This window comes from Martes martes, assembly GCF_963455335.1.
Source record: "Martes martes genome assembly, chromosome: 13".
In the NCBI taxonomy this organism is placed as follows: Eukaryota; Metazoa; Chordata; class Mammalia; order Carnivora; family Mustelidae; genus Martes; species Martes martes.
Window position 1 is genome coordinate 45,907,863 of NC_137901.1, and position 25,472 is coordinate 45,933,334.

The 25,472-nt window shown below is 42.1% G+C and overlaps 1 protein-coding gene across 1 annotated transcript in view; it reads left to right on the forward strand.

Annotated features, from left to right (window-relative positions):
• Positions 1–25,472, forward strand: part of ZNF521 (zinc finger protein 521) — a 275,165-nt gene that overhangs the window by 246,729 nt on the left and 2,964 nt on the right. Inside the window, exon 7 of the mRNA XM_080821879.1 lies at positions 1,574–1,689. Within this exon, the coding sequence (XP_080678005.1) occupies positions 1,574–1,689 (116 nt within the window). The remainder of the gene's footprint in view (positions 1–1,573; positions 1,690–25,472) is intronic.

Sequence of the window (25,472 nt, forward strand, 5' to 3'; positions counted from 1 at the left end):
TGGGTTTATGGGGGAGGGGAGGCTTGCTTTTTTTAAATTCTTTTGTTTGAATTTTTAAATTTTTAATTTCATTCCAGGTAGCTAATATGCAGTGTTTTATTAGTTTCAGGTGTACAATATAGTGATTCAGCACTTCCATGCATCACCCAGTGCTCCTTAATCCCCATACCTCATTGTGCCCATTCCCCCCCTCCCCACAACCTCCCCTCTGGTAACCAGCAGTTTGTTCACCGTAGTTAAGAAAAATATATATATTGTTATATTTTTACCATGACATAGTATTTATCTCAAGATACCATGAGTCAGGAGTCTGAGTTCTGTATAAAAGCTCAGAATAAGTCTTCATCAGGAAGACTGGGTCATAGATCTCCTTATGATTAAGACCCCCAATAAAATAGTTATTTGATGTTGTAGCCAGAAGCCTCATAAAATGTGCTAAGTTATATGGAGAGCCGTTGCAAATCTGTATAAAAACCCCATTTCTTTTTGTTGATGTAGGTAAGAGACAAAAATGCATTAAACATGAGCAGTCTGCATTTTCTGTGCTGACAGACCTGAATTGTTTTAGTATATCTTGAAGTAATTTTAGAAATAACAATTAAAAAAAAAAAAACCTTCCACTATAAAGCATGTTAGGTGGGAGAGAAGAAATCTGAGTCGTTTTTTAAGGTAATGAGAAATGTGATTAAAATGTATGACTCACAAGAACAATATTCTAATATTTTAGGTTGGCTGGCAATTAGAATAATTTTAATGATTAGAGTGGAGTCAAAGTCAAATGCCAACATCTTTAATAAATCCTTTCCCTGCCTATACAGATTAATATTGTAGACGAAAACTTTTTTAGGTCAGGGTGCACCAGGCATCCATCAGAAGTCAGTTCTGCCAACCCAAACACTGCCTCTGGCATATACAATTTAATTATTAATAGTATGTCTCCTAGGTAAACTGTTACACAGTCTTAGGGCCTTGTTTTGTAGTCATTAAAATTGAACATGTTTATATTATTGAAACCCTTGCATTCAGTGTGTAGGCTGAGTTGATCTTAAAGTATCCAAAGAGAATTTACCTGCCGTTCTGTTTCACATTTATAGACAGTGCCCCAGAGTAGCTGTGGGATATAATTTTTAGCATTAACACATTTAAATAGAGAACTGTTCGCTAGCTGTAACTTTAGGCAAATACAATAAACAGGGTTTTGGCATCTATGATTTCTTAACCTGTGGGTTGCTGAGAAATAAGAGTCATTTCTGTTCAGACGGGGCTGTGCATTTGACAATTTTCAGCTTGATTTTTAAAAGATTTATAGGGAGCGGGGCCTCAATAAACCTTTACTCGGGAGCTGTTTGGGTTGAATTGGGTGCCTGGTAGAGGACACCTTCGCAAAAGCCAGTGACCCAACCATGAGCAAGTGTGACTCAGCCCTCCCCAGTGCCTGCCAGTAGTCACACCGAGAAGGTGTGCCGTTGAGGCTGCTCAGTCGGGGGTGGGGGGGCTCTTCATGGGGAGTCATCGACTGAGGGCATTGCAGAGAGAAAATAACCCAAAGTTCACCATCCTTTTATCATTTCAGTGTTTGTTCAAGCAAACAAGTTGCAGCAGCATATTTTCTCTGCCCATGGACAAGAAGACAAGATCTATGACTGCACACAATGTCCACAGAAGTTTTTCTTCCAAACAGAGCTGCAGGTAATGTCCCCATGAGGAGAACCGGGATTGAACTCAGTTGCTCTTCTTATAGGAGACAAGGGCATTTTAAATCTGGATTCGCAGTATCACTCACCCAGGGCCACCATGATGCTCTGTGTGTATTGGGGCAAAGGGAAAATTAGAGGCTGGATTAACAGACACCAAAGTAATTTTGCCTCTGGCTGCTGTCAATCATAAAAAGAACTGGAACAGACCTATAATTGGACCTTCTGACCCAGTGTGATAGGCTTAGGGGTCAGGTTTATTGGACTGTGGGATCATTCACCTCGCTGTCATGGCCCGTTCTCCCTGATCCTGTTTTATTCATGTTCTGTTCCCACTGGACTTCAAGCTGGATGGATGTCCAAGTTATTGTTGTCCTGAGGGGCTCAGAATTGGAAGGGAGAAGGGAAGAGAAGAAAGAAGCTGTACTCTTGTCTAGTAAGTTTCTTCTGCTTAATAGACTAGAATAATTATTACCCAGTAACAGCCTCCTACTTAAAATGTTGGCACCCAAAGACATGAGGTTTAGCCTTGAGTGTCCACTTGCTAGATATGTGGCTGTGCACGGGTCCATAATGTCTCTGAACCTCAGATACGAAGAACTGACAGACAAGTGTAATGCTTATGGGGTTGCTGTTAGGTATAAATGAACTGAAGAGGTCTGAATCTAAGGTACAAACCAAAAAATACAGTACGAATGTTCCGTTGGTTTTATTACTCCTGGCAATAGACTAGTGGCTAAAATATGGGTAAGAGACCTGGATGCTACCCTGAAAAATGTTACTTATTGTGGAAGAAAATAACTCTTGTTTTGTTTTGTTTTCTGTTACTTCATCTGAAAAATGGGCATAATACTTATCCTCATTTTTCTAATGAAATTACAGGAGTAACAGGTTTTTGTTAAATTTTGTTGGAGCCGTTAGAGGAAAATGGATTCAAACACAAAGTTGTTTTATTATTATGAGCACGATCATTAACAATAAAGTCATTTAGCCTTAAAAGGGGGAAGGGGTAGTTATTTCTTGCATTGAATGCCTTCAACCAGATCTGGATGAAGCAGGAACTCAGAGCCCCACCCACTCCTTAGATCCTCATCTGACACAGTGGACCCTGGGACAGCTTTGTACCTCCTAGAGCTCTGGGGAAACCAGATTTATGTGAATTATGCGTCAAAATAAGGAATTTGCAGTTTGTTGTCTTATTCTACAAATAAACCAATAGCAAATTAAGGAAGTGGAATAAAAAATATTTGAAAGAATGGGTGAGCCCATTTCATTGTGACAATGGCGTCAGTGGACCGAAATTAAAGTTGCTATCTTACTTTTTATCACTTCTAAATAGATCTCTACTCTGTCACATCTGTTTGGGAATGGAATATAGAAGATTGGCCAAGTTAGACTATTGTTGAAAAGTATATCTTCTTAATTTAACCTAAATTGCTGTTTGGAAATATGTTCTTATTGCAATAGGTATCAAAAGATAAGTCATTTGGGTTCTTATGACTCTGTAAAGGATATGGCCAATACACCTAGTGTTACTTAATTAGCACATAAACAGTGGAGAATTAATAATAGGTTAAAATAAAAGGTGTTGACTTCTATCTAATGTTCCTGAAAAAATTTTGCAACAAAATTGCACTTTTGTGCTGTATTAGTAGATTCCTAATACAGCTATCCTGTGGCAAGACTTCAATGTCTTTCATTAAAAGAACCCAATAAGGCCCTAGTAACCTATAGCCCAGGGTAGTACAGAAAAAAACTAAGCAATTAAACACATCCTTCAGGACTCCAGTTTCTTTTATAGTGTATTTTAGGGTTTTGTGGAATGTACAGTTTTCATTCTTTTCTACAATTAGTATAGACCTGTTGTTTTCAAACTCTTTGATCTCAGGATACCTTTACACTTAAAATGATTGATGACCCAAAGGGCTTTGATTTGTGTGGGTTATTATCTATTGATATTTCCATATTAGAAATCGAAATTGAAAGATGTTTTAAACACAAGAATATACACACATGCGATTCTGCAGCTGCCAGAAAGATGATGTCATCGCTTGTCAACTAGCCCCTAGGAAACACCACTATGCACTCATGAGATAATGAGAGTGTAAAGGACAAATAATGTCTTAATGCTATTGTGAAAATAGTATTGACATAGCAGACCCCCTGAGAGGATCTAGGAGACCCCAGGGATCCCCAAGTCACACTTTGAGGACTGTTGGTTTATAACCTACAATACAAAACACAACTCTTTCTGACTCTTTAAGATCTTAGGAGTTCCAACACGTCTCAAGTCATTCTTGACTCATTCATTCAAATTGTGATCTGGGCGACAATAAGACTTAGACCATAATCCAAAGTGGTGAGCACTCTTTTTCTAATCCCATAGCTCAGAATCATACATATTTGGTCTTTTGGAGGGTGGAGGGGCAGAGGGAGAGAGAGAATCTCAAGCAGACTCCCTGCTGAGTACAGAGCTGAATGTGGGGCTTGATCTCATGACCCTGAGATCATGACCTGAGCCAAAATCAAGAGTTGGACACTCAACCAACTAAGCCACCCAGGTGCCCCACATTTTTGGTCTTGATATGAATACTCAGGCTCAATACATGCATCATCCCTTAGATAAGATTAGTTTTTATAGTTAGTATATGATAATTTTTAGAAAGCTAACATCCATAGTCATTGGAATATCTATGTAGGTCTATTTTCTAAAATCCCCAATAGTAGTAGTGGCTTTTGGTTACAATACATTAAGAAAAATGGACCAGAGTTAACTTTACTTTTTCTAGTTTTGAGAATGTTTAGATTTTTATGCTTTACCCTCAGGGGTTCACAGTCCCGTACATTTGCTTTCATTACCCAAATTACCTTTACACCCGTGCTCAGAGGATGGAATTAATGTAATTTTTAAGGATTGATTTCTTTTATTTCTTGCATAAAAAGTGAGTATGATAAGTGTACAAAAACTGTAATAGTTTTGTTAATTTCTAGAATGAGGGGGGAAATCGACTGAAATTAAGGTAACGGTAGAAAATTAGATTGGTAACCAAAATCATAAGAGTAGAAAAATGAAAAATGAAACCATTTTATCAGCCCACTTTGGTTCACGCTCTGGTGTGGAAAATAAATGCAAATGTTAAAATTGATACACATCATACATACCTCTTGAACTCATACTCAGATACTTTTTTATGCCACTGAAGTTCAGAAAGGAGGACTTTTCATAAGAGATTATAAAACTAAATGTCCAAGAACTGAAATCCTATTGGAGGTTGAAAGCGTATAGCCTTTAAAAAAAAAAAAAGATTTTATTTATTTATTTGAGAGAAAGAGAGCGTGAGTGGAGGTGCGGAGGTGGGAGGCGGAGGGAGAGGGAGAAGTAGTCTCCCCACTGAACAGGGAGCCTGACATCCTGCCTGCTCTGTCCCAGGACACCAATATCATGACCTGAGCTGAAGTCAGATACTTAACTGACTAAGCCACCCAGGTGCCCCTGAAAGCATATAGATTATTTGACTCTTCTGTCAGAGTGAGAATACTACTGTAAGTCTAGGATGAGCATTTCAAAATCAACTTACTACATAATGATGGTGTATCTTTTAATGGTGCATAAATTATTTCATTGCCATAATAAGTAATTTACATTTCTTTCACTGCTTATGGACAGTTAAAAACGAGAAAGCATTTTGTGTGTGTGTGTGTGTGTGTGACTAGAAGTGCTTTGTTGGGTATAAAATTATATACCCAACACACACACACACACGAGTGTGTGTGTCATTTTCATTGATATTGCCTACAATGCCAGTCCGAGCTCAGATAATTCCTCATTATACACTGTTCATCTTCAGGAGACCAAGGACTCAGACATCATCTTTTGGACATCACAGACCACAGTTCCTTTTAGAATTAAACATTAAAACCTCTATTTCTATGGAACACTCAATCTAGGACACACCTTTTGCTGGTGTGGAAGTTATGTTCTTTTTTTTTTTTTAATGATTTTATTTATTTATTTGACAGACAGAAATCACAAGTAGGCAGAGAGAGGAGGGGAAGCAGGCTCCCTGTCAAGCAGAGAGCCCGATGCGGGGCTTGATCCCAAGACCCTGGGATCATGACCTGAGCCGAAGGCAGAGGCTTTAACCTACTGAGCCACCCAGGCACCCCGAGGAAGCTATGTTCCTCACATGACCCCTAAACCTTTCTGACCAAAAGTTCTAAATCCCAGTTTAGAGATAGATACCATATAATTATTGGCAAGACATAGTCTTTTTCCTTTGGTAGAGTTTTCCTTCATTTGTGCAAGGAATTCTAATATATGTCCGCCTAGCCTGCTGGTAGGGAAGATGTCCTTTGGAATAAAAGTGAATTATTTGAACTAAATGAACATTTTGTTATTTTAAAAGCAAATGGATATGTTGAATGTTTCAAATGTTTTCCTAATAGACCTCAGAACTTTTTTCTGCCGAACTTAAGGAAGCCGCCTTGAGAGAGGGCTGGTGTGGTCCAAGAATAATATCCCACAATGCATATTTGTATCCAAAGTGGTTTATACAGGTGTGAGCAAGTGGTGTGTTTGTAAAAATGCTGCTGAATAGGCCACTTTCTTTCAATAGAGTAATTACTGTTTAATTGCTGCCTCTAGAAAAGCTACAATTCGAAGGCAGTGATCCAATCATCGTCTTCTGATGGGTCTCCATAGAAAGTTCCACCAGGCACCATGTTACGAATTTAATGAACAGAGAGGGAATTCCAGCAGCAGGGAGCGAGGGGATAGGCCTAGGTGAACTTCAGGTTCTGAGATGCTGGTATTTGAATTCCTTTTGAATCAAAGATTACTATGATAGGCAGCCCTTCCCTTCATTAGCTCATGAATGCTATGTTTTCCACACTCAAATTGCAGTAATCATCTGACGTTGGGAAGGATACACCATGATTTTCTTTCGGATAGCACTTCTGTTTAAATAGGCAATTGTCTCTTCAGCTGTTTTTCTTCTCAAATCACTTTCCCACCAAATCACATGATGTTGATGCATCTTTTTTTCACCACAGTTTAACTGGTGCTCAGGTCTCATGGTTGTACCCCCGAAAGAAAAACCAAGCAGTGCACGTAGTATTGGCCCTATAGGGTAGAAATGTGGCTGCCCAGCCAGTCACTGGGTCGCCCGCTGACTTAGCTCCTTCCCTCAACCAGCCTTTTAATAAGCTTAATACAAATTTGTGTCTCAAGTTATTAAATAATACGTGATGAGACGTTGAGGAGTCCTTGTTAATAGTAAAAATCACAAGTGCTATGCTGTCTACTTCTGTTGCCCCAGTGCCATGATTAAAAAAGGAAATATATTTATTAATTAAAATACTTATAAAACTATAACTTTATCTTTTAAATTGACCATGATCTCACTCTATGACATATCAAAAATAATTAGAAATAGATCATATTTACAGTCTACTAGAAAAGATAAGATACGTGTATGATTAACCATTATATGAGCTAATATGTAATAAACCGTTTTAAGTATTCCAAGAGAAGATGCTTATTCTCCAGCTGGGAGACTCAAGAAAGACATCGGGAGGGACACATTCGAGCCCGGTTCTGAAGGATGGATGTGATTAGCCACCCATTAAGTCTCCAACGGCTAGTAGTTTGAGAAAATACTTTCTATGGGTTTTCTCATTTGTTTTAATTTGCTTTCAATTCTCTATAGGCAGCTTAGTACAAGGGAAAGGGCATCAGTTGCAGAGGGGAATCACCAGGGTTTTGATTCTGGTCATTGCCACTTACAAGCTCTCGACTGTGTGGCTTCAGTGTTACCATCTGTAAAATGGGCATGTGGGAAACAACAAGGCCTCCTGCCTAACTCCCAGGATCCTGGTGAGAGAGCACAGCAAGTAAGTCATCCTGAGCACTCAGTGCAGAGTGTAGAACAAAACAGACATGGGGTGAACACTGGTTGCCTGATGCTCTTCCCTGTTCCTTAGTGCTGACCTAAGTAAACAAAATCAAGAGTCATCATTACTCAGAAATGAAATCTCTATCTCAGACACATCAGAATGTTCCTTAGCTCTCTGCTCTAGTTCTACTGGAATAATTTCCCAATTAATCATACCTTGACATAGTTTCATGTTAATTGGTACCCACGTTAAAATTCTTATTTTTAAACATTCATCTTTTTTAAGGGATTAAAGAGTCTTGGGCTTTTTTCTTTCTAGCATATAACCATAAAACAAAATAGATTTGCTTTCAGAAGTGTATTTCCAAACAACCTGCCCCTTCTCTCCACACACCCCAGATTAAGGACGTGTGACCAAAACGAAAAGTTTTATCTTGCCCCTCCATCAAAGACAAGGTGGGATCTGGGTGTGCTTTGGGGAAAGGTTTGTTTTCTTTTGTTGTCATATTTTCTCAGGCTGATCTTCTTTTGCAACCTGAAGGAATGGAAAAGTGTGCCTTTAAAAAGCTAGAAGACATGCCCTTAAACTCTTGCCTCTGGTAGTCCTCACGACTTTTGTGTATTTTTCAACTGTTTTATTTTTATATCTAATGCAGTTTGAATGGCAGTTCAACTGCCATTCCCCACTCCAACTCTAAGACTCAAAACCCTGTCCTGCTTGCCTCTTATCATGTGGTCTTCCTTTGGGAACCCCAGATTGGAAGATTTGCCCATCGCCCTGTCTGGGCCTGCCCTCACTGCGTTCTAGAGCTCAGTGTGGGGGAGGTCCTTCCTGCCTCTTCCTGGGTGGCTTATGTTTCCCAGTACCTGGGCTCTCCATTTCCTCCGATCCTTTGGACCTCTGTATCTTCTGTTCTTGGGGTTGAAATCACAGCCCCGGAACATGTCACATAGCCTTAGGATCTCAGGAGCATAAATTGTGTCAAGTGAGCATGTGGGTCTGGAACTGGTCCCTTTCTCCACCACCTCATTTCTCTGCTTTGTGGGCCTGCAAGGCTTTTGAAGTAAATTGGTGTTCCACCAACTTCCACTTAATTTACTCAGTGGTTAAATTGATCTATCTCTTTTATTTGATCGAATCTCCAGGAACTGAATCATTTGCATTGATTTATTGATTGGTGCTATGTTTTCACCATTACTTTTGATCACTTTCAGCTGTTAATATTGGATAATTCAATCAAGATTGATTGGCCTTACCATTGAAGGCAGAGAGTTAATCATATAGGACAAAGAAATAGAACACAGCTCACCTCACTTTGACTGTTTTTCATTCATTCTCTCTCTCCCTGCTTCTCCCCACTTCCTAACATCTATGCAGTAGCACAAAGCTAAGGTTTTTCTTGAGCAAAGAAGGGAGTTTAAAATTTTATAGCATTTACAATGCATCTAAAGATAAGGTAGCTTTATTTTGCTTTTTTCTAAGACTGTGTCGAGAAATTAAGCAAGCATCCAGAAAGATGGATAAGCATGATTGTCACAATGAACTCATTTGGACTAAATGAGTAAATGCATTTTCAATTACCCGTTTTGTACCAATAAATGCCTAATCTGTGTGTGCATGCTTGGAGGCACGACGTGGGCTCACCTTTTACTAAATTTGGCCCTCACTGCTTCACCATGTGTCCTGCTAGTCAAATTTTCAAGAACCGAGTGGTTAATATGACTGCAGTCGGGGCAGCAGAGGCGACTGTGATAAGCTAAAACCACTCTGTTTGCATCTGAGTCGTTTCTACAACACCCCAGCTCAGTTTTTAAAAATTCTCCATCCATTAATTTCTTGATGTTCATATCGATGGCTGGTTTTCGCTATTAAAAGACGGAGCACCACCTCCTCGTTCTAGGACTCATTCCCTCCTCCAACAGCCCTGTTGTTAGCGATCTGCCATTACATTATTTTTTTGTCTGGCCGAGAGTTGACGACAGATGGCCATCTCCGAACTGCCATCAGTGCGACTTTATGGAGCATCCAGCTAGGGTGTACTGAAGAGCACTGTGGCCAGTTCCACAGCCCCCTCCCTCCCCACCCCCTGGAAATGTTCATCACCTCTGCCACATTCTGCTTTGGCTGCGCTCTAGCTGGCCCCACCACCTTCTATGTCGCCAAGACAGCCTGCTGCCACAGCGCCAGAAGATCTGTTTCCTTTAGGGAACGAGAAACTGCGGGCCTGATTGTCCTGAAAAGACAGAGCTCGGTCTCCCCACGTTTGTACTCAGATCCTTTGGAGAGGTCTGGAAATTCCGATTTTCTAGAACATTCTGCAGTCCAGAGAGGCACGTTCAGTTCCCACATATGTTCCTATTTTAGACGTTTGCTCCACACATGGATCTGCTTCCTCACATTAGCAGAGACAAAATGCCAAGAATAGACCCTTTGTGTTTACCAACTTTTACCCGACTATTGGAAAACACCACCTCCATATCCAACTGTTGTGACAATTAGAAAAAGAGATGGTAATCATGGACTTCAACTATAAATCCCCCGAAATGAGCAAAGAATTCGTTCCAGCGCCTTCTGATCCACCGATGTGGCGATCCGTCGGACAGCCGCGTGCAATGAGCTGTTGCTGTGCATTTGGAGAAAGATTGATAGGCTGCTCTTGATCGAGTTTGCTAAGGCAAGGCAGCTTCCGAGCCACGCGTGTATTTTAAGAGGAATTCACATTTGTATCCTTTATTGTTATATTTGCAGCGAATCTACAGCTCGGAACAGGCTCTGCCCTGCAGCTATGAAAGAGTGAGTTCCCCTTATTGGAGAGAGAGCCATGTTCTGTAAAAGCCCGAGATGTGGCGGGCGAGATGAATAGTGCTTAAAAGCAGTGCTCGCTCGCGGTGCTGTCATTTAGAACAGCAACTCTGAGGCTTTAAGCGGGAGTGAAAGGCAGGGTAAACGAATCCTTGAAAAGCGGTGAAATTTTAAACTGCCTAAAATAACAGGCCTCCTTCATTGATAACTTCATTGAATGAGCGAGTGGGAGAACGGAACCGACTGGGCAGGAGCTGCCTTCACGTAGGAGGAGGAGAAAAGTGTGCAAAAGGGAGGCTCGTCCCCGGTACCCAGCGTGGCCGGGAGGCGGGCATCTGTCTTCCGCCGCCCCTCCTGCTTTGATTGGATCCCCCAGCTGACCGAAGACCACCTCTCGCTGGAAACCCCAATCGCCCGTAAAAAGGTTTCCTTTTTGACATTGCCAAAACTTAATTTTATAATTATCTGACTTCCACCGCTGGGCGCATCTGCTAAGTTTGTGTGCCTTCTAGACACATAAAAGGCTACAGGGATACCATAAAATATCAGCAGTGCGCTTCGCTGTGCTTTGAGTTTCTGAGGGTGAAAGGTGATTGGGCAGGAAAATAGAACAGTCTGTTTGCTGTGAGCCAAGCACCAAGACCTCACTCCCATACTCAGTTATAATTCATGATGGGACTGGTGGGCAGCCCTCATCCCTCCGTGGAGTTAATGCATCTCCACTGAAGCCTGCTGAGAGCACCCTGCGTCCCCGCCCACCATCTGTGCCTTCCTTTGCGCGCTTTCCCTCTCCCTTTCTCGCTCTTTCCTGAGATCTCTTGGTATTAATAACGTCGGGGCACTACTGCTTCGTAAAGGTGGCTCTCTGAAACGGGACTGTCAGTTAACCAGGAGAAGAGCTGGACGGAACACATTACAGTGTTGCTTAATGTCTCGTATAGAAAACGTCCATCGGAAAACACACAGGGAGGCAGCGATTGTCTTAAACCAAAGGCAGGCTCTGCAAGCCGGGGGTGTGCTGCCAATTACCAATTAGGAAGAGGTACCCATGGTCTGAGTGTGGTGGGGGGCCAGGAATGTGAGACAAGGTGGATGTTGCGAATGGAGTTATGCCTGTTACAAACCTGAGTTCGGAGTCCAGAGTCGAATCCGAGAAGTGTCTGTGCCCTCTGTCCAGTGGCTCCGGCCAGCTGGTGGCGTGAGTGCCAAGCCAGTCCCCACACTCTGCCCCATCTGTGACATGATGCCGCCCACCCTGAGGACCAGAGCTAATTGCTCCAGGGCTCTGCAAGCCCCAGCTCAAAATGATCAAACCTGGGGCTTCGTAGAACCCCACCTGCAGCGGCTGTGGCGACTTGTGTGGTGCAAGCCACCACCTTCTGCAGTGGAGTGGGCAGAGATGCCCAACTCCCAAGCCGGCTGCAGCCCGGAGCCCCAGAGCAGGCAGAGAGGTTTGTCCCCTGCCTGTCCCCTCCCCTCTAGGGCCCTTCCCATGGCCACACCCCACGCCCACATCCTGCAGGGAGCCCCAAGGGTGCGGGGACCCGAGGGTGCACATGTTCACACAAACGCTGAAACCGCACCTCCCCGTCCACAGCCGACCTAAGATTAATTTGTAATGTTTCACAATCTGTGCTCTTAACACAGTCTGTCATGAGAACTTCTTCTTAAGAGATAAATCAAATTCAGGCCTGAAATACCAGTGTATGAATTTAACAGATGTGATGCCATAGGGGACCTACTGTGTTATAAACTGCAGAAATGGCCTTTTTATGCTTCAGACTTGGGCTTATTCCAAAGAGGCTTCAGAACCACAGCGGTGGGGTGAGAGGTCACGCATCAAGACGGTAGCACCCACACGTCACGCAGCCTTGTGTGTAATTGGTTCAGAATCTCACCCTGACGTCCGGTGGTATCGCATCGCCTCGCTCACCCTCCGAACGGAAAGTAGGGCAAGAATGACTGTCCTCACTGTCCAGGTTTTCCTGGGTGAAAGATCACTTTGAGATGACACAGCTGAGTAGTCAGCCTGAAATCCTGGTTGGTATTTTATTAATTTTGCACCAAGATAAATCCTGAAATTCTGACAAACTCCATGACAGGTGAAATTCCTTCTTGCAGAATCTGCTCAGCAAGAGGCTGCTCATTTCATTCTGTTCCGAGGCAGGCAACAGGAGGGCAGCTTTATAATCAGCCCTCAAAGGACCCCCAGCCGCCCCAGAGTCTCGGGCTGATTGAATAACTCCTGGGCCTCTTCCCCTAGGCCTCCATCAGCGGGGGTCCTGTGGAAAGCAATCTCCCGCAGACTGGCACTGAAGTGAGCTTTAAACCACCATTTTCTGCTCTCCAGAGGAGCCTGGAGTACTAAAAGATAGATGGGCTGCAGATATTTTATGAGAAACTGTCAGAAGAAGAGCAGAGTAAATGTTTTTTTTCTTCTTCTTCTTTGAGTCACACACTACATCACTGTTGAATTTCTCCCGGAATCTTTTACATTTAAAGTAAGAAATTAATTGGTTGCTAACCTTTCCTTCCCCCCTCCTTCTTCGTTGTCTTCCTCCCCCCCCTTTTTTTTTCTTAAATATTCACACAGAGGCCCTTTGCTTAACCACAGTTGCAGAAAATCAGTACCATTTGCAATGAAATATTTATAATGACAGAATGAAAAATTGGATTCATTTTCTGGACTGTAGCCGAGCAGCTTGCAACTTTGCGTAGCATTGTTTAGCATCTCTGATTCCTCCCTTTCGTTGGAGTCTTTTCCGAAAACAGGCCACATGTCTGCTTGCCTATGCTTTTGGAGGGACGCCTACCAAAGCACAGAACCCACTGCGACTCTTAGAAAAAAAATCAGGGGAAGAAAGAGCGTATGTTTGTGCTGCGGGTGGGGGCTGGCAGGTTGGCCCGTGGAAAGGTAGTGAGGATGGGGAGCTGGTCAAAAGGAGGAAAAGGGCCAGGCCTGCAGGGAGGAGCCGGGAGAAGTTTCTAAGGAATACGGCAGACAGTCCGGTCTAGCGGAGCACAAACAAGCAATCAGCATGCCACCGTATCTGGGGGCAGATTTATAAGGGGAAATGCGAAGGCGGAACTGAGGTGTGTAAATACACACGGAATATGAGAGCTCACCTTCTTTTTTTCCCTTTAGTGTTGGCTGCCTTGGCTTTCCGTTCCACGTGACTCTCAGAGCTGCTTGCTTTCTAACCAGGGTTGATTATTGCTTTTTTTTTTTTTTTTTAAGAGCTAAAAGACCAAAGGATTCTGCTAGAACAGTCCAGCGCTGTGTTTCAGACAAGTTCTGCCTCACAAGTGCAAAGCCACAACAATACATTCGTTCTGATGATGGGACCAGATTGGATTTGTAGCAAGATGCCTGTGAAGTCAATTTCAGTCTCCCAAATAAGTTTGTGGCTTACCGTGCCACAGACAGGCCAGGAGAGACCATCCGTGTCTCCTCCCCTTCCCCTATTGTACGAGTCTCCCGAGGGATGGCTCCCCTGCGAAGGGGGCCTTCTCAGACTGCCATGCCAGCCCTCTGAGGTGACCTTTCATCCGTCCCCTTTTGAAGCCCAGGGTTTAATTAGTTAGCGTTGTTTATTTTGCTGGTTTTCCAAATGGAGAAACAGTCCTAGTAAACGTAAGCATGTATAAAAGCAGTCAAACTCGCATCTTCAGGTTTCATTCACTTGAATTTGCACCATGCATTGCCAACTCCACAAGATCAATAATCCATATTTTATTGCACAATAAAGGCTGCCTGTAATTGAATTAGCTCATTCATTCCATCTGATTAGCCCTATTTTATTCACGGAGAAGTAAAATCATAGAAACTTACCTTTACCGCTCTATGGCATTATGTGAAAGTGAAAGAGCCCTCAGCACTATAAAAACATATTTACGAAGATAGAATTAATTCCAGTATTTGTTTATCCTAGGAATAATACGAATCACATCACACTGCCTTTCCGTTGTTGTCGTTCTGGGTGATAACTTTCACGCTCCCATCTCTCCTGTCAGTCTGTCCTCTCATCAGCCTGGCCTGAGTGTCCTAGAGCAGGTCTCTCCTCTGAGCGGCAGCGGACCCCGCAGCACGGCTGGGCTCAGTGTCTTCTGTCAGACCTTCTGTTGGTTGTAGATTCACCTTAAGTGTTTTCACCCTAAGGTCATTGCCTCTTCTCCAGCCATGGATGACCGTTTTCAAGAGTTTGGGATGCTTACCCTTACTCCCTCTGAAGCAGAATCTCTGCCCGAATTTGGATGTGGGTAATGAGAAACCTTGAACAGGAAGGGGCTCCTTCATGACTGGGATCTCTCCAGATCGCGGTGCATAGTACAACTCGTAGGTGACACGCACTTTCTCAGAGGCTTGGGGTTCTTCAGAAGGCTTCCAGATTTGTCTCTGCATTGCATCCCCAAAAAGAGATTTGGAGAAACATGCTGACAGCACGAAACGATGTGCGTTCTGACACAAACTGCATTGTCGCTTGGAAATCTAGCCTGACGTTATTTTACTGTAGCATTTCTTGGATTCAGGGGAGAAAAAGGATCTTCCTTAACAGTGTGTTTTAGGATGTGACGCTCACTTTTCTCCAGTGCTGTGCGTGGATCGACCAGGTGGTTTCCACTTAGCCCTTACTCTTGCTTTCTTTCTTGAAGACCCAAGTGAAAGGGGGCAATTTTTTTTTTTTTACATGAGTTTTTCAACATAGGAGAGTCTGAAATCTATATCCCAGTAAATGGAAACTGTCATAGTGTGTATTCAGAGTCAATCTCTCTGCAGACCCAGAAAAGAACACCGAACAGTATTCACTTAGGTACTGCCAGACGTTTTTTCTGCATGGCACGTGGCTTGCCGGACCCCTCTGAATGATTTTCCAGTATGATTAAGCAGACCGCTAGGCAGCAACAGGCCTCCCGAGTGAAGTAAAGAGAAGTCCTTGGTGAAGGAAAGTTGCATGTCAGACTGGGTCATCGGGAAGAGAATTGCCCCAATGCAGGCTTCATTTGAATATCTGAGTTAACAACTCTCTGGGAATATTTCTCTTCCTCTTGTCCAGCTCCTTCTGTGTTGTGGCTGGTTTGCATTTGTGTTTGAAGTGCCAGGCGGTTTAATGAAGTTATTCTTTTATAAATTTTGCAACACTGAAGCAAGCATGAGGGCTTTAAATTAGAATAAGTGCCACTTCTGTATGGCAGGTTCCTTTGAGGACTGATTAGAATGAGGCCTCCCGTTGCCAGGCTCTTTCTGCATGGCAGTGTGGCTGTGTGTACTTGTTTACGCCTCACCTTTGAATTTGCATGAGTGTGCACCATGCCTGCTGCCTAGCCCTCTGTTAGCAAGAAGGCTGCCTTTCTTCCAGGATCATGTTAAATACTTCACTTTAAAGAGTTTTTTTTTTAATTATATTGCTTTATTGTAATGAATTAAAATTAGCTTGGAGTAGCAAATTATATAAGGATGTGAGGGTTATAGATTACTCTCACCATAGTTACAGCACATCTTTGTGTGGGGCTGTCTTTCTAGGAGCTCTGTGGACCACGAGAGGTGAGGAAACTGTCCCACAGAGACCCGGAAAGCAGTGTCAGAGAAGGTGCCCGGGAAGTGGGAGGAGAACGGGAGTTTAACGTGGGAGTTTCTGAATGAAAAAGAGGCTCTTCTTGGCTGGGTGGAAAGACAGGGGCAACGCTGCCATTGTAAGATCCTGAGGTAAGAGTGGATGAGGGACAAGAGAAAACACAGATCTACCCCCAAAGACCTGACAAGGTTCAGTGTAGGAGAAGAGGTGCCTGCAGCATTCCTGGTCTCCTCTCTTGGTGCCTCTGTGAACTGGCTAACCAACCAGGGGTGATTGCGGTGGGGTGGGGGGATGATTAAAGGTAGGGGACTGGATCCTTTCTACAGTACACAAAAACATGCGGGGGAAAAAGGAAAGGAAAAAGCAAGCAAGAAAACAAGCACCCACCTTGAGTATAAAATTATTCCTCCTTTCTCCAAACCAGAATTGTGTATTTTTCTTTTTAAGTGAGAGACACCCGAATAGAGTTGGGTTTGTGAAATATTTGCTTGTTAAAAGGACTTCGTTTAGAACTTAAAATAGGGCAATTTGGGGCAACGAGGGACCTAAAGATCACAGGCCAACGGCAGGGATTTGACCTGCAGAACGTGCACACGTATGTAACTTTACCCCCTCTGCACAGCACAAACTTGTGCCAACGTCCAGATCGAGCGTGGATGTGCACATGTGCGCACATGCGCGCACAGACTTGTCCTTACGCAGTTTAATTATGTAAGTGATGCCAGTCAATCATCGTCCTTTCACAGTTTTATCCTTTTTATTCATATCTACGGAAGCAAATGCCCTGGTAGACTAACATTTGGTTGCTTATGACGGGGAAAGACTTTTTTTCTGTTAGTTTTAATGATTTATAACATCTTTGACTTACTCTTAATACGAGGTTGCCTCCTAGAGAGTGTGGCGGTGTTTTTAATAAAGGAAGTGATACACTACCGGGAAGTGGCGTCTCTTGTGCTTTTTCTAAGTTCAATAAACTATTTTTCATAATTATTGGAATTTGGTTGAAGGGAATCCTTGTCCATATGGAGTGGAAAAAGCAGAAAGAGTCCTTGCTCCCTCCTTCTCCCTACAAAGGTTACCCTTTGAATATAAATTACAAGCCTTGTGCCTCTCTCATTCTAATCAGATGACCTTTTGAATCTCGTGGACCAGAGTTTAAATCCTAAGCCTGCCAGTCAGTTTTTAAATCAATGCCCCATTCCAGCAGCTTTCAGGTACATAACTTTAAATTGCACTGGATTTCAAACACAGAAGTAAAATAAGTAATGCGGGTGAAATATTGCAGCTGACAGCAAAACAGCCCAACTTGACTGTAAGATCGTGGGCCAAGTAATGTCACCATGGGTAATCTCAGTAACTGAGTCCTTTAAAAATAAAACCTTCCGGGATTCAAAATCTAAGAGAAAAGGGAGGAGCGGGAAACTTGTAATGTTGGCAAGAGGACATTTCTGAGCAATTATCAATTTAAGCTCCCATTATTTGCTGCTAATTACTACACGAGGCTGTTAAATATTTAGCAGAAGTTTGTTTAATTGCGTTTGACTGCGAAGGGGATGCCTGACTCTGGCTTGAGCGGCAAGAGTCAGTTGTGTGCCTCAAGAGCCAAGCGGAGAGGAAATTTGTATTCGCCCAAGATGAACACATTACAGTGTCAGACAAGCCTTTTTTCTTCCTTCCACAGATTTATTTATCTTTAAGGTATCTAAAATTAGAGCACGAAGAAGGGGCACCGTTCACGGATGTAAAATTGGAAGGAGGTCATTCTTAACCTTGTTTACAGATGTTCTAGTTTAGAAAGCGCCAGTGTGATAAATTAAACATTGCAGGGGGAAAAATTAAAGCTTAGCAACAACTGGCACATGGACACATCTGTCCGTGAAGCACTGACTTAATCCCTGAATATCTTATTAGACTGTATTGCCTATCAAAGCCTTCTGTCCCATAATACGTTGGGATCCTGCACTTCTACAATCTGAACAGCATCTTTTGGCTCCAGTCTCTCGTTCACTTTTGCTGGCTTTGTATAGTTCAATTTAAATTTTCTTTTGGCTCCTTGCATGTAAGCAAATAGTTCATGGTTTTCTTTTAAAAATAGACCTTAGATTTTTAATATATTTCCCAGTGGCCATTGTGCTGTATTTTAGCCTGTACTTCCAATTTGGGACTTTTTTTTCTTCTTAACTTAGTAGGTATTGCGTACTATTGTCAGTTCCAAAATGGGAAATGTTTAAGCCTGGCTGGTATACGAAACAGGTAAGGGTCAGCTAGCAACTGAAATTTTACTACCGTTTTTAAGCTCTCGAAAAATGGAATTATGACCATAGTAATTTTTCCCACATTTGACCCATCAGCAGTAGAGTCCCTTTGAAACTGGTGGACCAGAGTGGCTTTTTAAATTTGTCTTTGATGTTTAATTGTCAAAATTCTAGAAATTGTTCTACATTGGCAATTTGGACATGGCATTATTTTAAAAATCAGTCTTTGCTTAGGCTTCTGAAGATGTATTAGACCAAGACTAAGTGAATTAGGTGGGTATTCTTGCAACATTGGTAACCACCATAGGCTCTGCCAGCTTGGTTTGCCGTTGTGAGAAAGAATACCTGTAATGAAAATAGGCTCTTCTTCAAGTGGGTCCCCACTCCCTGCCCGGCCTGAATGGTCTCCAACCCCACAGATGACTTCCTGTCCCAGACAGTCTACGCCCATGGACTCTCAGCCTGATTCATGCTTACTCTCCCTCTGGAGCCCCTCATTCCCTTCTAACCTCCTCCTCCTCACTCTAGCACCAGGCAAATGTGACTCCTCTCTCATAAGAGGTGAGGTGTCCTTTCTCTCTGGCCCATAACGCCCTGTCCACCCATATTGGTGAGTGTCCGCCATCTCTGCTGCTGGTCTGACCCAGGGATCAGAACACATCAACCACTGTCACTCAGCAACTGCTTCATGCCCAAAGCCAGCGGAGCCACTGGAGGAGATATAAGACCTTGAAAGTTGGCTTACACTCTCTGGGTCTTAATTTCCTCATCTATAAAATGAGATAATGGAACAGATGCTGCTAAGACCCTCCCAGCTCTGAAAACATGTCTTTGGTTCTCTGATGCATTCATTACTTACAGGTATAATCGACTCCTGCTATTAAATCTAAACCAGCAAATTAAGGATGATGTCTGTGCGGTTTGTTCAAAGTAGATAGTTCAACTATCCACACCTTAAAAATTAATTTCCAGAGTTCAATATTTATTCCTTGTTAGGTTGCAAATATTCCTAAACCAGTTCGTTGATTAATTGCCGTGAAAATATACTACCTTTATTCACTGATGGTACATGGATGGTCAGTTGTGAAAGAGTAGACGTTTTCTGGAGACACTCAATTGTTCATACATGCAATACCATTTATTATATATCTAAAAGGACATTATATATCCTTTCCCCGATTTCTCTGCAATCACCCATTCTCATCCATTGACTAGATTTTATTTTATTTTATTTTTATTTTTTAAAGACTTTATTTACTTATTTATTTGACACAGAGCGATATAGTGAGAGGGAACACCAGCTGAGGGAGCGGAAGAGGGAGAAGCTGGCTTCCTGCCGAGCAGGGAGCCTGATGCGGGGCTGGATCCCAGGGTGCTGGGATCATGACCTGAGCCGAACATAGATGCTTAATGACTGAGCCACCCAGGTGACCCCCCGTCTTTTTTTTTTTTAAAGATTCACCCATTGACTATATTTTTAGATGCCATATGATATAGTTCACTGCAGTATATGTGTCCCTTTTGCTATCCTTTTTGTTTGTTTGCTTTTTAAATTTGGTGGAGAAGATACCTCTTGGACTAAAGACTAAGCATACACAAGCATGGCACAACACCCTCGATGTGTTTTCAAAACACTGTAAAGCAGTGGTCCTCAGTTGGGGGAGATTTTTTTTCCCCCACTAGGGAATATGTGGCAATGTCTAGAGACATTAATGGTTGCCACAGCTGGCCCGTTTTTGATAGAGGCCAGAGATGCTGCTGAATATCGAACAGGGCAGGGGATACCCCCACCCCCGGCAAAGAATTGTCCAGCCCAATATGTCAATAGTGTCAGGGTTCGCTGTTGAAAGGCAAGTCCCACTGGCCTTCTAGAATCTATTTATTTATTTATTTATTTATTTTTTAATTTTTTATTTATTTTCAGCGTAACAGTATTCATTGTTTTTTCACCACACCCAGTGCTCCATGCAATCTGTGCCCTCCCTAATACCCACCACCTGGTTCCCCCACCCTCCCACCCCGCCCCTTCAAAACCCTCAGGTTGTTTTTCAGAGTCCATAGTCTCTCATGGTTCACCTCCCCTTCCAATTTCCCTCAACTCCCTTCTCCTCTCCATCTACCCTTGTCCTCTATATTATTTGTTATGCTCCACCAATAAGTGAAACCATATGATACTTGACTTTCTCTGTTTGACTTATTTCACTCAGCATAATCTCTGTAGGCTTCTCTCTAGAACGAAGCAACCAAGTGACGCAGTGTGTATAATGACTAAGAAATGGCTTACTGGATTGTCTTTTGGGTTACTTTGGATGAGATAGAACTTAATGCTGCAAATATATGTTTAAGACTTCTGAACATAAAGTCATGAACGTGCCAATGTCCACGTATTTCAAGGTTATCTCAGACCATCCTTTGCTAGGCCTATTTTGCGTGAATGTCCAAAGAACAACAACAATAATAGAAATGTTCCTCCCTGAAGTTTACTGAGATGTGAAATTGTTTCCTATGGGAAATGTGATGGAAATTTCATTGCCAGAACCATTGAAAATTAGCCTAGAGTATAAACTTTATAAAACAACTCTGTTCCAGCAAGGGGACAAATGAAATAACCTAATGGTCCTTTCCTATCATTAGTATCTTGTATTTTTCTGGTCACTTTTGAAGACAGTTTCACCTTTTGCTTTAATTCATCTTGGTGTTGTCCAGAAAATGCTTTGAGATGTCAGGCCAAGCCCATGTGAAGTGTTAAATGTCAGAAGAAAATGCATCAGAGTCTCTGTAAGTTCATGGTGATAGTATTACCATATGAAAAAAAAATAAAAAGGGAAGTTCTGTCAGTGCAAACATGATAAATGCAACATTCATGGCATTAGAGGGAGAGGCAAAAGCATATTATGACAGTTTCTGAAATGCCACTGATTATGTCAAAACAAAAGAGTAGAACCCCATTTTAGTAAATTCTACCAAAGTAAAAATTATGAGTCAACTTCTCTGGCTATGAAAATGGCCATGAATATGTTTTTTAGAGTCCCAAAGCACTTTGGGAACTATTACATTTCTATCTTTTAAAGAATATTCATTAAAATAGGTCTTATAAAAATGCACATACCCGCATACGTGTTCCTGCTGGTCACCAGATAAGGTCCACAAAAACACAATTCCCCTGAAGTTCTCCAGCCAAGAAGTGTACGGATTGTGAACAGGGAAACTTTGGGTGGCAAATGGTATTTGATTGGTACTTTTGGACGATTTGGGTCTTCAGTGTCATTTTTAGAACTTTACTGATGGTGCTTCGAGAGCTATAGCAATTCACATTTAATCAATTTAAGACTCAGAGTACTTTTGTAGTTGTGGGGACTTTGCAAATGTTCATTTATTACATTCGCATCCCGTTAAACTTATTAAGGGGCTTAAAGGCCGCCCCTCGCTGTAGTAGTTCTCTAGAGTATGGGGGAAATAACCCCGTATCCTGTCATCATTAGCTGTGTACACTTTTAAAACTGTCTCACTAGCAAAAGAAGTTGGGGGTGAAAAAGAGAGAGGGTGGAAATGTAAAAATCTTGATTAGAAAGTATAATTTAATAGAACATGTATTGAACCAAATGTATTGATTAATGTAGAAGATATAGTACTTGTATTGATTCAAACCAGAGATTTAGTACTAAAAGCTCTGAGCCAAAAAGCTGTTGCAGATTGCTACAAAAGTCAGTTTAATGCTGTCCTTGAGAATGCCTTCACAAAGAAATTCTTCTAATGTTTGAGGACTAGGTGGAATGCGGTATATGTCAGTTTGATCCCGGAGGGTTTTATTTTGTACTCTAATAGCTGTTACGAGCCTACATTATATCCAAGGAGTAATTTTCCTTAGGGGTGCCCGGCTCGCTTTGTGTCAATATTCTAGCATTTTAAGTCACGTACAGTATATGCTTCTGGGAACAGGGAAGGAGCCAGCCAGACTCATAATGGTCTGCATTCATTAATAAAGGCAGAAGCTTCTGTCCCTCCATTGCCCACTACAGGGATGCCTCTTTGGCCTTCAGGGACCCGTACAGACACATTTAAAGAAAGCTTTATTTTGAGTGGGCAGGAGATGAAATGTAGGACTTGGAGGCATTTCCTAAGTCAGCTAGATGCCCGAGCACAGGGGTGACCTTAATGGGTCAAAGAAGAATGCAGGTCAAAAGACTTATTATCCAGCCTGTTGGAAACCAATTGCTTTTGTTTAAAAAAAAAAATAAAAAAATAAAAAAAATAAAGCGGTAAGGGCTTAAAGGTGGACGGTAATAGCGGGATTCTGCGTGCAGCTTGTAACTGCCGGACTGTGTGTGTACTGGCATATGCCTCTGGAAAAATCCAAGCCTACAGATTATCCATAGTGTTTACAGATAAAGGTCCAACCCTCGTGATAAAAGGAAGGGTAATATAATTAGTTAATCAGTGATGATTGATTACGGATGTTTGCTTTCTTCAACTAAAGAAAAAACAACATGCTGCCAGGCGCTGTCACCATCTGTTGAAAGAAACAGCCACATTTAATCTTTATATTTCTTTTATTTCTTCCCGCCTTGCATTGTTACAGAGCCACAATTGCCCTACTATTTCATCTGGTTGGAAAACATCTCATTTAAATTGAATACAACTGCAGTTTAAATTCGGGATTCTAATGGCGTGGTGAATTAGTGGAAAGCTTGTTATTTTTTTTTCTTTTCATTCCTTTTTAAAATAGCATGCTGGCTCTTTTTCTTAGTTTTAAAAGCTTGTCAGAATTTGTTCGAGACAAAGGGCTATAAATAGACAAGTCATGGTAAAAATGATTAACATCTTTGAGTCAACAGATCGCACAAAACTTCCATTCAAACGCAGTTTTTATTTTTATTACCATTGCTACTTAACATTTTGCCGATGCCAACAGAGAGTTACAAAGCACAGGCGAGACGTGGTCTCTGCCAAAATATTGGGCCAACGAGGGCGATCTGTGGGCACAACTTTTGGGGGCGGGGACTTCATTTTTCCTCCCAGGGAAGGTAGATTCCCCCTGGCTTTCCTCCAAAGGTTCACTCCATCATTATTATTGGTGTAAATATTCCAATTCACATCAAGATCATGGGAAAAATGGGATAACTTGGCCAAGGTGAGCAGTTTCGGGAGATTGCGGGGTTTTATTTTTGTTCAAAAATATTTTGCTTGGATTGCATTTTAAATAGGATTAAACCGTTTGACCAGTAAATGTGGTCAGCTCTCAGAAAGAAGGAGGCTGAATTAATCATTTGTTAGAGTGCCAAGCCCAAAATGAGAATTCCAGTCTTGTAAAATGAAAGGCATGTCGTATTTTAAAAGAAATACATAGTGCTAGAAGGGAATTTTGAAAGTCCTTGTCTGTTTTTTAGCTTTCTAAGTTTAATTTCACATTTATAGGGGGAAAAAAAAAAAGAACACTGTCCTCCCAAATGGAGCCCTTTTCAGTAAGGAGAGTATTGTGGGGTTTTTTTGTATTGTTTTGTTTTGTTCTTTCGTTTTTTTGAAACCTGGCTATTAAGGTATCCTACCTAGATGGATCTTCTTTTAAGCTTTAAGGTGTGCTGTGGATTTGGGTTTTTGTGTGTGTGTGTGTTTTTTTTTGTTTCGTTCTTTTTTCTTTCTTTCTTTCTTTTTTTCCGCATAGGCCCCCCTCGTGTAAAACAACTGCTCATAACTGGGATTAATGGTTTGCAATTTTCAGTTACTTAGACATGGGGTCTCCAAGAGATGGCTTTTTGCAGAGTAGAATATGGCTCTCTGTGGGATTTCAGAAGTTTTCTTCTCTTCCCACTTCCTTTTCTGTCATCACCCCCTCACATGCCCCCGTGGACTCGCGCTGATGTTCTCCTCGCTATGTAAAACACTTTCCCTTCCCTGGAACAGATCTTTTTCCCCAGAAGCTGTCACTGCATTCAAGTGCTCTGGGGACTTGAATCGCCGTGTGAACTTGGTGAGATGACCCACTGCTTTGTTCTGGTGTCGGGGTTTCCCCTGGACGTGCAGAGCAGGAACGCTCGGGACCGGCTCCTGTCAGGGAAAGAGCTCGAACAAGCGGGAACCATGCTCGTGGCCTACCCTCGCTTTGTGCTCAGTGCGTCTCTTCCCTACTCTTCATCTTTCCCACTTGCTCCTTTTTCTCCCTTTCTGAAGAAATCATGTCTAGGAGTTTAAAAAAAAAAAAAAATACACGGAGGGCTCCCATGACGCAACTTCCTGTTTCTCTTATCGGAGGATCCTCGGTGAAGTCTAGAAACTCTCTCTCAGTCTGTTCTCTCCAACCCCTGAAAGCCAACCCAACCTGTGCTGTTCAGACACGCATTCCTTCTTCCTTCAGAAAATGAAATTGGGCCGTTTCTCTTTTCAGTGACTCCGAATAAAACCTGGGGGAGGGGAATAGACATAGCCCAGGGATCCCCAAGTGTGGTGAGGAAAGCCTTTGAGGACTGGTTTTCTTTTGTTTTCAAGGCAAATATGCCCCTTACCCGAGACCACCTAGCAGGATGCCCCTTTCCCATCTTGACAGTCACTACCAGTAGTGGACACCAAGATGGGCTGGGGTCACCTGGACTTACTCAGCCCTCATTTGAGCTGGAGCAAAAAAAAAAAAAAAGTGGGGTGGGAGGATGGAAAAAATGGCAATAATTGATCTCAGTGGTATGCAGGCGTCTCCACACCAAGAGAACTTCCTGCCTTTACCATGTTTCACTCCAGATTTCCCATTTAGACATCATTTATATTAGGCCTCTTTATTTTTGTGTAAGCTTGAATTTCACAAGCCATAATCTTGTCCTTCTCTCGAATGATTTATCTTCTTCTCTCTTAATATGCAAAGTATAACTCCTTTATAGTAACAACTCCGGTCCATTGCAATAAGTGACTCATATGTATTCGTTCATTTCCCTGCACCTCTGAAGAGGCGTGTATGCTCTGGTTTAGGATGAAAATGTCTGAGACACAACTGTTGCCAACTATTACAGCCGATTTGTGTTGGGTTCTTGTTTTGTGGTATCTCAGTAGAGACACACACAAAAAAACACTGGAGACACTGCGATATATCTTCCTTTTTAACCTCTAGAATCCTATTGAATGCAGAATGTCTATTGTAAGCACTTACACATTTAAAACTAATGTTATTAAATTTATTTTTTTAAGCTTTGATTATGGTTAAAAAAAAAAAAGAAATCTCCCACCACCCATCAGTGTCCTATCATTTAGGCAACTTTTGTCACCAATGA